General features: G+C 45.7%; 1 protein-coding gene across 2 annotated transcripts in view; it reads right to left on the bottom strand.

Annotated features, from left to right (window-relative positions):
* SIN3B (SIN3 transcription regulator family member B) overlaps positions 1-9,094 on the bottom strand; it is a 37,308-nt gene extending 28,214 nt beyond the window's left edge. For both annotated transcript variants that reach the window (XM_087816794.1, XM_087816795.1), the window contains exons 1-4: positions 8,990-9,094; positions 8,611-8,717; positions 7,254-7,407; positions 1,047-1,247 (exon numbers count right to left, since the gene is read on the bottom strand). In XM_087816794.1, coding sequence (XP_087672920.1) covers positions 1,047-1,247; positions 7,254-7,407; positions 8,611-8,717; positions 8,990-9,094 — 567 coding nt within the window. The remainder of the gene's footprint in view (positions 1-1,046; positions 1,248-7,253; positions 7,408-8,610; positions 8,718-8,989) is intronic.
* Between the last annotated feature and the right edge of the window lie 6,691 nt (positions 9,095-15,785).

Raw genomic sequence — 15,785 nt, 5'->3', positions numbered from 1 at the left:
CCTGGACTTTCTGTCAAGTCTCCTTCTGACTCCTGGGCCTTTGCACGGGCTGTTACCAACACCGATAATCCATCCTTTATCTGTACTTGTCTACCTGATAGTTCCGACCCATTTGTCAAGATTCAACCTAAATATCTTCTCTCTGACCCCTACATGGTTGGCAATCATTAACCCTAACATACTTCTTTACATTCCCCTTCTTTTCCACCCCAGTCATCTCTTAGTTTCTCCCCCCTCTAGACTGAACTCCTAAGCAGCAGCAACCACTCACCTCTGTTGCCCCGTGCCTGCATAGAGCCCAGTTTTAATCCGCAAAAATAAAGGAAGCTGTGTAGTCTAAACAATAATGAAGTCATCTTTTAAAGAGAGTATCCCCTTAGGTTCTTTTTTAATCCCTCTGATGTATGTTTCCTTGGGTGCAGAACTGCCTCAGGAGTATATTAAAATCAAAACTAAACAGAACTCCAATAGGTATTTGTATATCTATGTTCACAGCAGCTAAAATGTGGAAGCAACTCAAGTGTCCATCAACAGATGAATGGATAAACAAAATCTGTTCCATCAACACAATGGAAATTTCCTTAAAAAGGAAATTCTGACACATGCTACAACACAAACTGAGTGAAATAAGCCAGTCACAAAAGGACAAATATTGTATGATCCCACTTATGTGAGGTCCCTAGGAGTCAAAAAATTCATTGAATCACAAAGTAGAATGGTGGGTGCCAGTGGCTGGGGGAGGGGAATGGGGAGTTAGTGTTTAATGGGGACAGATTTTCAGTTTTGCAAGATGAAAAGTGTCTTGGAACTGTATAGTAGTGATGGCTGTACAACAATGTGAATTTATTTAATGCCACTGAACACTTAAAAATGGTTAAAATGCTAAGTTTTACACTATCTATATTTTAGAGCAGTAAAAAAATTAATCCCCCCAAAAAAAGTTTATCAGATTTTTACAGGATTCCATGAATTCAAACAAGAAAATGCTTCCAATGCACCTTACAATGGATTATGCCAGGAATAGCCACAGAGAAGAGGCCTCTTACCTGATAAGTATGCAGTATCTCCAAGAATGACCGGTAGATCTCAGGGTGGTCCAGAAACCGGGTCTTAATCTTGTTCACATAGCTGATGGCGTTGTTGAACTCCACAGAATCCGACTCCAAGGGCACCTGGGGTTTGTCCTCCTTGTACAGCAGCTGTTGTTTGAAGTTCTCGGCACAGTCACTGTGGTTGTGAGAATTCTCCTAACAACACGACAGGAAGTTACTGTCAGCCTGACATCAGGAACAGATTGTGACAAACGCCAGACCAAACGCCACTATCTGTATGAGAAAAGGCAAAACCTAGCACAAAGCCAAGTGTTTCAATTAGATGCAGAAGAAAGGTTATGTCTGCGGGCCTGGAGGAATGCAGAGGGGGGGACCCCATGTGGGCCTTCTGTGGGTCTGTGCGCTCCTGTGCATGTCTTATGAACTTGCCTCTGCCTGATCCTTCCCAAATGATTCAGAGAATACATGAGAAACACTCTATACTTTAAAAAATTAGCATGCGCAAGAAAGGTACAAAATGTGGATTTAATCCTTTTCAGAGTAGAGTTTTGGCTTCTTTATAAAAGAAGTCTTCTCACAGTTTTTGTCAGCCCATTTCAGCAAGACTGTTTCAGTTGTAAAAGCACTTGCTCTCAGCAGGTATAAAACTGGAACCCTGCAGCTAAGGGGGCCCCACTGTACAGGCTACATGGCACTGCAGGACTTTTGGTGCTAAGCCCAGGGCAAGTCACTTGAGAGAAGAGATTCGCCCAGACCAGTCATCAAGCATGCCCTTCATTTGTGTGCTTTTCCAACAATACAAATAAAAAAACAGACACATACATCTCTCTCCTGTGTGCTCAGAATCCTAATTCTTGGTGGGACAGGACCCACCCCCAAGGTGATGTTTCTAAACTGGAATTTTGATGACAGTCTCCCTCTGCCACTGACAGCAGGTGGGCCATCAGGAGTGACCCTCAGCATCCTTCAGATCCCAGCAAGCAGGGGCTGTTTCTTGAGCAGTCTTCTGAAACCATACAGTGCCAAACTAAAATGACCCTGTCTCCCAGCACTCTCATGCTGTTTTTCTCCTACTGGAACATACTGTACTTATTTTGTCTGTCCACCCTGACCAGACGGCAAACACCATGAGGACAGATTCTACTTTGTTCACAGCTATATCCCCAGTGCCTGGAACAGAGCAGGACTCCTCCACTGCCGGGGAATGATCAGATTAACAGGTGGAGGAACAAACTGAGTCTACTGTTTCCATTGCCCAGGCCCCCAGCACCCCACCTGCACCAACTGCTGTCGAGAAAGGCTCTGGTGGGATGGGCACTGCTGTGCACAGTGGCCATCACCTGGGTATACTAATCTGCTTGGGCTGCCATAACAAAATACCAGGCTGGGCAGCTTCAATAACAGAAACTTATTTCCTCATAGTTCTGGAGGCTGGAAGTTCTGGAGGTTGGTTTCTCCTGAGGCCTCTCAGCTTGTAGATGGCCACCTTCTTATGGTGTCCTCACATGGTTGTCCCTCTGTGTGCATCCAACCCTGGGTTTCTCTTTGTGTCCAAATTTCCTCAGGACACCAGTTAGATTGGATTAGGGGTCATTATCTCTGTGAAAACCCTATCTCCAAATATAGTCACATTCTAACACACTGAGGGTTAGGACTTCAGTGTAAGAATTGGGGGCAGGGAGATGACACAATTCAGCCCATAACAGTGTAGAGGCAACTCTAGAAAGTCTGAGCTGAGGAAAGCAGACACACAACAGATCCAGAGCAGTCACTATTATAAACACTTCTCCCAGGCAGTGGAATTCATTTTAAGACACTATGGAGATGCTCTGCTGATTACTTTGAGGTGGAAGGTGGAAAGTGGAAGGAGCAGGGAGAGGAAACAGCCTTGGGGCCAGGGTTTGCTTTAGAGAAAGCTGTGCCTTCACCAGAAACTCCCCACCACTCTGAGGGGGCATTTTCAAGCACCAAATTCCCCTTTCACCCCCCTGGAGTGAGTCACTGGGACAAGACAGAGAACCATCCCTAGAGACCAGGGCTCTACAAAATGGGCCAGGCAGTAATGATGCAGCAGCTATAGCAAACAGTACGATGTTTCTTTAATAAGTTAAACATAATTACCATGTGTCCCAGTAATTCTGCTCCCAGGTAACACCCCAAAAGAACTGAAGACAGGTGTTGAAACAAATTCTCGAACATGCAGGTTCAGAGTGGCACTAGTCAAAATCACCAATAGGTGGAAACAACCAAAGTGTCCATCAGCTGATAAATTAACAAAATGTACTCCATCCATACAGTGGAATATTATTCAGCCATAAAAAGGAATGAAACTTTGATTCATGGAAGCTCTAATACAACATGGATAAACCTTAAAAACACAATGCTGAGTGAAGGAAGCCAGACACAAAAGGTCATTTAGTGCATGATCCCATTTACATGAAATGTCCAGGACAGGCAAATCTATAGAGACAGAAAAGTGGATTAGTGGCTGCCAGGGGAGAATTTCGAGGTACAGTATCTTTTTGGGGTGATACAAATGTTCAGGAATTGGTGGCAGTTGCATGATATTGTGAATATACTAAAAACCACTGGGCACTTTTAAATGGTTATAGTGATGAATTTTGTTACGTCAATATTGCCACAATTAAAAAACATTTTTTAAATGTAGTCTTCAGAAAATGTAAAACCCACTGACCATACAAAAACAAGCTGGTTTTGGCCCAAGGGCCATAGTTTCCCAATTCCTGGTCTAGGCACAGTTAGAAACACCTCCTAGACACTGTCAAGCCACCCATCACAGCCAACTTGTCCATCTGAGTGTCCACACACAGCCCCACCTAGATATTTAAGAGATGCCTCACCAAACACAGAGGAACAGCCCCCCACTCCTCCCTGGCTTTCCTCATCTCAGCAGGAGCCTTGACCTTCACCCAGAGGCTCAGGAATCCTGGATCTTGGACCTCTCCCTTTCTGATACCTGCCCCTGGTCTGCAACACCATTCACTGTCTGGATCACATGGGGCCTCTCCATGGCCTCACAGATCTTCTCTGCTCCTCAGTCCACGGCTGGCACAGCAGCCAGAGTGGCCTTTCCTCAACTCTCCACCAACTCCCCACTCTCCTCTCTATCCCACCCTCTACCCTTCATGTCCCAACCCCACAGGGTTCCTGGACATTTCTCAAGCACATTCACTCCTTCCTACTTCAGGCCTTTACTCCCACCACCAGGAAGACTTCCATCATCCACCCCAAACACAGGCATGGCTCCCATTGCCCTCCTCAAGCCCTGCCCCTGCCATCTTTCGCTTACAGTGCTGAACTCCCTCATATGTCATATCTGTCCATCTGTATCTCATGAGTTCCCATCTCAATTGTGCAACCACCTCATGAGCTGGGGCTTGCAATAAACCTCAGGGCCTGATGCAGAGGAGATGGTCTACACTCACTCTATGGGTGACTTAGGCACAGTGATGATCTGCCAGAAACTGACTGAACTTCCAAATGACCCTCTCCAGAGAGTAGACAGTAGGCCTCCCTTTTAACGCAATGGGACCACTTATCTTACAAGCTGCACCTAAGGGTTTATCTTCTTATCTCTTGGGTATTACCCCAGCCAAGCATAAAAAAGTCAACTCCCAGATGGCAGAATCTGTTCTCAAGGGGACCCACTGACATCCAGTTTCTTGCCTTGACAAGATGTGCCGAAAGGGGGACATAGTCATGACCAAGGCAGATGAGGGTCTTGCCTGATGAGGAGGAATCCCAGTTTTCCAGGGAAGGCAAATCAGCAAGAAACAAAGTTTTAAATTTTTTTCTTGACTTTGCTACTCTGAAATATACAAAAAGGTGTGGTGTGAGAAAAACTTGGTAGTGACAGTGGGGGGGGCTCTCTGCAGAGGTGAGGTAACAACTGAGGTGCAGATGACCAGATCCAAAATGGTGCCAGTAAAGGGATGTTCTTCCCACCATGGTCCCTGGCCCTCTTTTGGCCATGCTTCTCTCATCATAGCACATGTCGGTCAGTCTTCCTTTAGACTAGTGTTCTCAGCAGGGGCGATTCTGCCCCACAGGGAACACTTGGCAACGTCTGGAGACATTTTTAAGTTGTTACAGTGGAGAAAGGAGTGCTACTGGTATCAGGTGGGTGGAGAAGAGATGCTGTTCAGTGCCTTACAGTGCACAGGATGCCCCCACAGGAAAGAATGATCCAGCCCCAACGGCAACAGTGCCAAGGCTGAGAAACCCTCCCCAAAGGCTGGGATGCCCCTTATTTCTCTTCCTCAGCACCTAGAAGCTACTCTTTCCTTGTCTGTAGTTAACAGGATTCATGACAAGGTGAAAAATGAAAAGAATAAAGCTGTACTTCAAAATAGTGAGGCTAAAAAAAACAATTTTTAAAAAGTCACCACAGCACTTGTGTATAGGGAGCCCTGTTAAGATCTCCAGTGACTCTAGTCTCTCAAAGGACTCCAGGAAGCCAGGAAGACATCTCGTTTGTGCCTGGCACTGAGGTCTGCTGACAAAAGAAGCTAAAAACCCTGCTGGTCCTTAGTGTTGACTGAAGCTGTGTGGGCTGGTATGTTCCTGAATGCACCTCTCCAGCTAAGGGAGCAGGCCCTGGATGTGGCTTCTTCCAGCTGCAACAAGACTATAAAGCCCTGTTAAGTGGCTGTTAACTAAATTCTCTCAAGCCTTTCTTCAAGTTAATGGACCTGCTTCACCTAAGCCAGCCAGGGGGGAGACAAAACTGATCTGGTCTGTTCTCTCTACAAGAGCCCTCCCTGGAGTGTGGAACAGCTGGTGCGTGGCTATTTTGGGCAGGGCCACCACTGTTCGCATGGAGCTCCAGCCCCAGAGCAGACTGACCCCCACAGTCAGGGATTGAGAAAGGCCATGTCCATATAGGGAGCACAATTCAGATCTTTGATCCTGCTCTTTCTTAGCAAGTGATGGTAATAGCACCCCATTTATAGGGCACTTCAGACTCACAAAGTGCTCTGTGTACCCTATTGCCAATGAGCTCGGTTTCCTTCCCCCACTGTGATTATTTCAAAGGTTAATCCTGTAAACGCTTTTACTGTCTGGAGGCATGAACCCCCCCATCTGGATCCTGGAGCTCCATTCACAAACGTGAAATGGAAGCTCTGTGGAATTCAGTGGCCACAGGCTTCCAAGTTCCTTTTTAAAATTGAGATGCGCTCCTCGGCTTTAATAAGACAACACACTGAAGGTGGAGCTTGCCTTACATAGGCCTCTCACTGTTTTTCCAAATCTGACTCCTTCATTTGACAAGACACTCCCTCATCAGAGGATAAACCTGCAAAATGCTTCCCTAGAGTAGATTTTTACCTTCCCCATTAAAATCCCTGAGACAGAGATGGAGGAGGTTGAAAGAGCCAGTTCACTTAGACTAGTGGTTCTCATCAGGGGCGATTTTACTCTCAGGAAACACTTGGCAATGTCTGGTGACATTTTTGACTATTTCTTCCTCCCATGAGGACCTAGTGGGTAGAGTCAGGGACACCACTAAACACCCCTCAATACTCTGGACCCCACTATACCCCCCAACTTGCAGCAAAACATTATACCTTAAATCACAAAAGGACCGAGGTAGGGGAAAACAATGACCTTATAAAAGTAATTCTCAAATAGGCTTTCGGATTGCAGATAGAGGAGGCAGCAAGCTGTTAACAAGAGAGAAGAGACCAAAGGCACAAGCCTGGGCTGAGCCAATGACCCTGTTGGTAATTATAAAAATGGCCATTCACACCCACATCCCAGCTGCTTCAATTTGTGGGTGGCACCAAGGGAGATCAGAACCACCACATGTCCACGTACAAGCGTGACCTGCCTAGTGCACTCACAGGGAAGGCCTCAGGCCAACACCTTGGCCACCAAGGGTGCAGTTATTTTGACTAGACATAAAACTGTTAGCAGAATGCCCCCCTGACATGCACAAACACATCCACTCTTGATTTAAATCCTTCAAACGGAGCAATCTGGGAAGCAGAGGCTGCCTGTATAGGTGTTTCAGTCTATTCTGATTTGTGCTAGAAGGGATTAGCACGTTGAGAAAAAGACTGGATTGTAACTGGCTTTCCGGCAATGCAATACACGACACATACTGCCCAACCTGAGTGCCTGAGAATCAGTGCAGGCTGTGTTAAGGCCAAGATCACTCAAACCACTGCAGCAGCATACCTGGCTGGACAGAGGCGACTGTATGTTTAACTTGCCATTCTTGGGAATGTCGATTCTGTACCCAAGGGGAAGGAAAGCATTGAATCCAACAATGAGGTCAGGGTGTTCGTGGAAGAGCTGTGAGACTCGTCGGATGACTCCAGGAGTATCAATGCTGGAATAAAGAACATGAGTGGGCAAAAGCATCTCAGGGAACAAATTAAAAGTGAAATCTACTCCAGACTTCCATGACTGTGCCATGTAACCAGCTTCTCCCTGAAAACAAAGCACCTTAAAATGTGACTGGGGTGATTCTGCTGACAGTAATCTACTTCCAGAGCACCCAGGCCTGGGCTCCCTATACCCCTGGTGAGAACCACAGAATAATCACATGGCACAGCTCCCCAAACACTCGAAGCACCTGTACTCAATGCTGAAAATGTCAGGAGAGCAACTGTGAGTCCTGGACCTCAAGATGTGGCAGGAGGCCGAAGCCCTCTGAATGATGAAATGAGATAATTCCCTTATATGAATTAGGGATCAACTGTAACACAGGAATTGATCCCAGCAACTGATTACAATGCATAAATAACAAAGGCCCTACAAGTATGGGACTTGATTAAGAATTCAAGGGGAGGGATGGGGTATCCCTCATGGCTGCAGTTAGGGCTAAGGCCTTAGTACAGTGCCTGTGGAAGGAAACCAGGCTCTGTCATATTTCCTCAGGAGAAGCAGCATGGTAGGAATGTGATAACTGAGACTATAAGACTCAAGAGAACCCAAGTGCTAGTCCTGACTCTGTCCCCTAAGCCTCAGTGAGCCTCCTGTCACACAAGGGCATAACTGTGAGGTCCCCTATGGATCTCTAACCCTCCTGATTCTGTGCCTACAAAAACAGCTAATGTGTTTTACATGTCTTCTAAAATGCCAGGTCCCTTACTAAGCATTTTATGTGCAGAACTTCCTACCAGGCCTGGAACTAGGGTGAGGTGAGTGAAGCACTCACCTTGGGAACAAAATTTAAGGGGGAGAGGGCGCCAAAACATTCAACAATCAAGATAAATAACATTTTAATGCAGTGCTTAAAAAATTAATTTTAAAAAGTCCTGGATGAACAAAATTCATTTAAAAAATCATTTTGGAGAAAGACTCTTTGCTGGTCGGACTCCCTTCTCTTGCCTCACCCCCATACCTGCCCTCCTTCCAGGAATCCCCATAACAGCTCCACAAAGGAGGACTCTACGCTCCTGTTTTTTTAGGGAAAGGAGCTGAGGCTTCCAGAGATTTGACAACCTGTGCAAGGTCACGCGGCTGGGGAACTTCCACCTCGCTCGGGCCGACTGCGGCCCCCCGGGGTGGGGAGGGGTCCCAGGGGTACCTTTGGCTTTTGAACTCCTTCATAATCTCCAGGAAACCGTTGTAAGTGGCAGGGTCGCTGCCGAAGCGGATTTTCACCTGGTCCAGGTAGGTGAGGGCGTCCTCCACCTGCGGGGAAGGGGACGGAGAGGGGGAAAGGGAGGATCCCGATGGGCCGGGGTCAGTGGAGGGAACTGGGAACGGTGTGTGGGGGGCTGTCTCTGGCGGGAGCGGGGGGACAGGCCGGCCTCCGAGGGGGCCGAGGTGAGAGATCAGGGGTCTGGGGTCCCGGGCGGCGCAGAGGAGAGTTCGAGGTGGGGCCGGGCGGGGCCGGGTTGGGAGCGCAGGCCTGTAAGGGCCGGACAACAGGATCCCCGAGGGAGGGCTGGGGAGCCACTCACGTGCACCGGCAGCTTCTCGTGGCCCGCGGAGCCCGAGCGACCCCAGCGGGCGCCACTCAGGCCCCGACCCCCGGGGCCACCACCGCCGCCGCCAGTGTGCGCCATGTTAGAAGTCGGAGCCGCGGTCCGCCCCGCCCCCGCCCGCGGGCAGGACGCGCATGCGCCGGCTCCGCCCAGGGGCGCGGCCTGGTGACGTCATGGAGGGCGTGGGTCCTTGAGGGCCTCCCAGTATAAGCTCTTACCCCTGAAACCCAAGAACTAAGTAATGTCTTATAGCGCTGTTGGGTAAACCAAGCCCTGCCACCTACTTTTGCTCGACTTCACAAACAAGTTCAGAATGGTTTGTACATTTTGTAAAAGTTGGAAAAAGTCCAAAAGGGAAGACTATTTCGTGACACGTGAAAATCCTGAAAGTCATAGCTCAATGTCTGTAAAATAAAGTTTTATTGGAACACATGCACACCCACCCTTTACCCATCATCTGTGGCTGCTTTTACGCTACAGAAGTAGGGTGAGTAGGTGAGACATATCCTAAGGTCTGCAGAGCCTGATATACTTACTAAAAAATTGTTAGTGGACCCCCGCTTGCTAGGGTTGATGTAACAGTGTGACACAGCAGCCTAACACAGGGCCCTAACACAGTGAATTTTGCTAAGTGGCTTTTGCCATAGTCCCTCTCCTCCTACCTTTACTTCCCTAGTCCTGTCTCCATCACTTCCCCACTGGACCAGTTCAGGAGCCTCTTAACCAGTTTTCCCAGCCCTGGTGCTATCAAGAACTGGGATCAATCAGCAACTGCTTCCAGACCACCAAAGTCTTCCTAATCTTTTGTGACTTGAATTCTAAGCATCTACAGTCAGCATTGAAGGCCATCAGAACCTGGCCCTTACGAACCTTTTCTTGAAGAATTTTCCACCTACCTTCTATCTGTGCAGCACCTCCTGTCAATGCCTGCCCAGCCTGGCTGCTTCCTGGCCACTTTCTGGCCCCATGCCTTGGCACATACCATTACCCTTGCCAGAAGCTCTGTTCTATCTCTTCATTACCCAGAAAACACCTATGCACCCTTCAAAACACAACCGAACTGACCCCTCCTCTGCCCTCCCACAGCCCCTTGTACATCGTCTTTTCATGCTTCGTCACAAATTCCTGACACAGAGCCACATCAGTGAGTATTTGTCAAATGAATAAGCATACAACCAATGACCAAATCACATCTCTTTTTATATGTGCAGAGGTAGGGAAAGCTGCCAGTACATTGGTAATGAGTGCGTCATTTACCAGGCACTGTGCTAGGTGTCAGGACTAGAATAGTGAACAAAACTGACAAGGTTTTTGCCCTCCTAGAGCTTTTAGACTTTCAAAAAGGGTGGGGATCAAATAACCACACATGCGCAAACGTAAAACTTCAACTATAGCAGATACTTCAGAGAGAGGGTGTAAATATAACAGTTACTATATTCCAGTTACTGTGGCTGTATAACAAACCACCCCAAGAGTTAGAGATTTCGAGTAACAACAACCTGCATTGTGTTCTCCAATATGCAATCTGGGCAGGTTTAGTGTCAGGTGGGTAGCTGGAAAGCTGGGGCTGGAGTCCTCTAAAGCTGACTCACTCGTCTGTCTGTCCATCTGTCTGCTGGCTATCGGCTGAGACCTGTGCTGGGACTACTGCCAGGAGCACCGAGATGTGGCCTCTTCATGCGGCCGGAGCTCCCTCACGTGGCTGCTGGATTCCAAGCACAGTCATTCTGAGGAGAGGAGAGATGGGCCAGGTGGAAGCCATATATCTCCTTTTCTGACCCAGTCTCTTAAGTCACATGGAATCATTTCCATTGCAGTCTTTCCATAGTGGCTGTGACAAAGTCCTTCCCAAATTCAAGGCAAGGGCAAACAGACCCTAGAAGCTGGGGAGTGGCCAGGGTCTGGAATAGCTTGGGGGACAGGAAATGTTGCCATGACCATTTGGGGAAAATATCCCCGCCACCACAGGGACTTAACCCAGTCTAGTAGGGGATGAAGAAGGCTTCCCAGAGGAAGTGGCACACTAGCTGAGTTCTGAAGGATATATAAGCGTTTACCAAGAAGATCAGAGGGAACAGCTGTGCAAAGGCCCTACGATGGGAAGAAGTGTGGCACATTTGAACTTGAAAAAGAAAAAGACCAGTGTTTTTGGATAGCAGGGTAAGTGTGGAGAGAGGGCAGAGGGGGCAGACCACTCATCCTGATGGGATGAGTTAAGAATTTTGGTCTCTGCATTTCAGCTGGTAGAAATTGCACATGAATTTTATGCAAGGAGGTGTTTGAGCAGCTTTGATTTTGGAAGAGAGGACTCTGGCTGCTCTGCAGGGAAGTGATAGGAGGGGATCCAAGGATGAGTGCAGGGAAGCTGTTTTACCCTTTAAGGCAGGCAAAAGATGATGGTGGCCAGGATGGGAAAAGTGAAGTTGGAGAGGAGGGGATGGAAGGGAGGGATATTTAGAAGGTAAAACAGAGAGGATATGGTGCTGGGTGGAAGTCAGGGTGAGGGTGAAGGAAGCAGTGAGAATTCATGGCTCCCAGCCCAGAAAGGAATTCTGCATGGTTTCAGCACATTCCGGTCATCCCGTAAGAACAGCAGCTAAGGCAGACCGAGGCCACCAGATGCTTGGACAGTGTTTTTCACACTAATAACACCTGGCAATCTATCAGTTGCTGTCTTGGAGAACAAACAGAGTGTGTAGGCTTCTAACATGCTGACAGAGTCCTCACACAATACCCCCTGCCTCCAAGCAGTGTGATTCTATTCAAATTTTAAGGATCACTTTTAGTTTTCCACTCTTTTCATGGATCTCATATGATCGGAGGAAGCACTGACTCATTTGGAGAATAGGCAACCACAGGCCAGTTCCACCTTAGGGGTGTGTGTGTGTGTGTGTTGGTACATGATTGCATCCTTCAGAACTCAGCTAGAATGCCACCTCCTCCAAGGAGCCTTCCTCAACCCTTGCTAGACTAGTTTAAGGGCCCTGGGTGGCAGGAGGTATTTTCCCGTAATGGCCACAGCAATATTTCCTGTCCCCCATGCTATTCCAGAACCTGTATGTGTATGTTTCTGTGCATGTGTCAACATGTGGACAATGGTACACACACATCTTGTCATTCTTATTTTTATAAAGCATAAAAAGTTTCTAAGCTAAATATTTTTCTTTACTGTTTTCATCTACACAGATTAAGCTGAAAAAACTTAAGAGTTGACGGTTTAGATAGACCAGCTTTGGAACACAAATTTCCTACGGCTCGTCGAATTTAACATTAAGGTAAGATTTTTTAGTAGGTCTTTTTTGGACAGTATTTTGGCGAGGTTAAGAAGACAAGATCAAAAGATCCTGTTTTAATCTAAGTCTTCCCAGGTGGCAGACTTTATGACTCAAATCTCTAAAGTCCAGAATCATGGACTTGTGGCAGAATTCCAAGGTTCTCAGTCCTGGTGTGTGCACCCTAGTACCCTGTCTAATCCCCCATCCTGGAGTATGGCTGGGACTTGGGAGCACAATGCATGTCACTCCTGAGATTAGGTTATGCCACAGGGCAAAGGTGAAGGAATTTTGCATGTGTATTTACGGTCTCAAATGAGTTGATGGTGAGTTCATCACAAGGGAGATTATACTGGGTGGGCCGGACCTAATCAGGGACACCCTTTAAAAGACAGTCCAGAGGTCAGAGTCTTAAAGCAACAAACAGATGTGATCCTGCTGGCCTTGAAGGAGAAACCAGCCTTGTGAGCTGCGTGCGTAGGGAGAGGGGCAGCCACTAGGAGCTGAGGTCCCCAGTCCTATAACTATGAGGAGCTCAATGCTGCCAACAACCTGAATGAGTGTAGAAGAGGGCTCTGGGCTTCTCAATGAGCTCCCAGCCTGGCTTACATCTTGTGAAGCCCTGCACAGAGAACCCAGCCACAGGGCACCCAGATTCCTCACCCATAGAAACTGTGAGATAATAAATGGCTGTTATTTTCAGCTGCCAAATTTGTGGTCATTTGTTATACAGCAATAGGTAACTAATACTCCTATAAAGCAGCCTCATCAAAAATATTTACTAGTGATAATGGTGTGCCAATGTAGGTTCACCGATTGTCACCAATGTAACTGGTGGGGGATGTTGGTAATAGGGGAAATTATGCATGTATGGGGGCAAGGCATCTGGAAAATCTCTGTACCTTACAATCAATTTTGCTGTGAACCTAAAACTACTCTAAAAGAAAAAGTCTATTTTAGAAATATTTACCCTGAATCTAATCAAGCCTAAGACCAGGCTTGGTACACTTTTTTGTAAAGGGCCAGATGGCAAATATTTTTGGCTTTGGGGTCATACATTTTCTGTCACTGTAGCATGAAAGTCTCCACAGGCAATATGTAAATAATGCACGTAGCCATGTTCTGATGAAACTTTATTTACAAAAACAGGCGGCAGGCTCACAGGCTGTGGTTTGCTGACTCCAGCTCTAGAATATAAGAGACTAAAGAAATAAAACAACTAAACACAATGCATGAATTAATCTTGATTGGGTCCCAGTTGGAAAGGAACAGCTATAAAAGATGTTTTAGGGCTAATTAGGAAAATTAGGGATGCCCATTCAAAGATATTAAATAATGATTATTAGTTTTCATAGGTGTGTGTGTTTATGTAGGAGAATGACCTTATTACTAAGAGATTTGTCCCAAAGTATTTATGATGTCACCAGGGCTGGAATTAGGGTGAGGCAAGTGACCACGCAAGTGCAGGGTCAAATTCCATTTTTATTTAAAATGCTGATATTTTGTTCATTATGCATTTTTAAATTCATTTTGATTTTTTAAAACATGGTAATAAAATATTATTTATCTTAATTGCTGAGTGTTTTGGTACCACCTGAAACATTGTGTCTCAGATTAATGCCTCACTCTCCTTGCCCCAGTCCCAGCCCTCACTTTGAAATGGTTTTGGCAGGAGATTGAGAGTGATAGGGCAATCGTTGAATCTCAAAATGGTGAATAAATGTGTGTTCATTCTCCGCATATTGCAACTCTGCTGTAAGTTTCAACATTTTCAACTTGAGATAAGTAAATAGTCTTTAGATTTTTAAAATAAAGTAAATTTTTAAATAAATTTAAAAATACTAAACCTATAGATACAGAGAACAGGGATGAGGGGTGGGTGAAATGGGTAAACATGGCCATAAGCTTCCAGTTATAAAATAAATATGTCCTGGGGATGTAATGCCCAACACGATGACTATAGTTAACGATGCTGTATCATATATTTGAAAGTTGCTAAGAGAATAGATCTTAAAATTTCTCATCACAAGAAAAAATTTTTTGTAACTTTTGTGGTAATAGATGTTAACTAGAGTTATTGTGGTGATAATTTTACAACATGTACAAATATCTAATCATGATGTTGTACACCTGAAACTAATGTAATGTTATAGGTCACTTATACCTCAGTAAACAAAACAAAACAAGACAAAGCAGCAACAACAAAAACAAACAAACAAAAGTCATTTTAACTGTGTGGTGATGGATATTAACTAGACTTATTGTGGTGATCATTTTGCAATATATACAAATAATGAATCATATGTTGTACACCTGAAACTAATATGTTGTATGTCACTTATATCTCAATTTTTAAAGTCTCTAGAATCTAACAAATTAATTCTTGCTACAGCTAGAGGAGTTGTAGATTTCAGTTACCTTAGGACAGTCCAGTTTAGTTCAGTAGTCTGGGAGTAATTGTTAAAACATCCCTTTTTACTCTCAAAAAGTATCCTGGTTGGATGATACATTACATGGTCCTACTTAGCATAAGAGAGCAAGGTGAGGATTTGTTACCCACACTCTCATCCCGACTCCTCCACAGCTGGGAGACCGTAGGTAAGTCACTCCTCCGAGTATAGGGCTTGTCAAACATTCAAGCAACCAAACTCTTTCTCGAGTGAAAACTCACTGCAAAGCCTCCAATATAAGCAACAATTCGGAGTAGCATTTTATTAGTAAAAATTCCTTTCCTATGTTCAATTTAGTACCCATGAAGCAATTGATTCTCACTGAGGCTGTTGAGATGGACACATAGATTTTAAACCAGAAATCTTACTTTGTCACAGCATCCGCTTTGTTCCCTGACTCACAAAGAACTGGTGGCAAAGAGCAACTATTTTTTTCAAGGGCTCCCCTTGCAATCTAAGTTAAATGGAGATCGCAGGAGAATCCTGTTAGCTATCTCCAACACCTTAAAACTTGCTGCCCAGTGCACCTGAGCATGCATTTTATAATTACAGTTTAAAATATTTTTAAATGGAATTTGATGCTATATGCAGAACTGCCAAAGCCCTCCTTGGAACCCTGATTTTGGAAACGACTAAACAAGATAGTCACATCCAGTTCAAAAGCTCCTGTTTTTCTAAGGTTACTTTTTATGATCACAGAAAGGAAAAGGAATAGCACCTTGAAGATCTGGACTCGCCTATCTTTCAACAAAAGCCCCAGAAACAAGTGGGGCTTTCGAAGACTATGGGCAAAGAAGCAAGATGTGCTTAAGTGGAATGGAAACAGTTGGGCTGTTGAAATTGCACAAGGCAGAGATAGTCCAAAAGCACATCAGAGAGATGTTGGCAGCTCTTTCCATCTGCTTCCAAGAGCCTCTGATTTTTAAAAAAGCATCTTTATCCTCAAAGTTTGGGAGCCAGAGAGTAGAGATGGAAGAACTCTAACAAGCTGATGGTCTTAATGCCAGCTTAGGTCATGAAGTCAGCTTATAAATTAGAGAACCATAGGCC

Source organism: Miniopterus natalensis, chromosome 4 (assembly GCF_054644295.1).
Source record: "Miniopterus natalensis isolate mMinNat1 chromosome 4, mMinNat1.hap1, whole genome shotgun sequence".
Taxonomy (NCBI): Eukaryota; Metazoa; Chordata; class Mammalia; order Chiroptera; family Miniopteridae; genus Miniopterus; species Miniopterus natalensis.
Note: the sequence above shows the minus strand (reverse complement) of the source record. Positions and strands in the feature narration are given on the sequence as shown.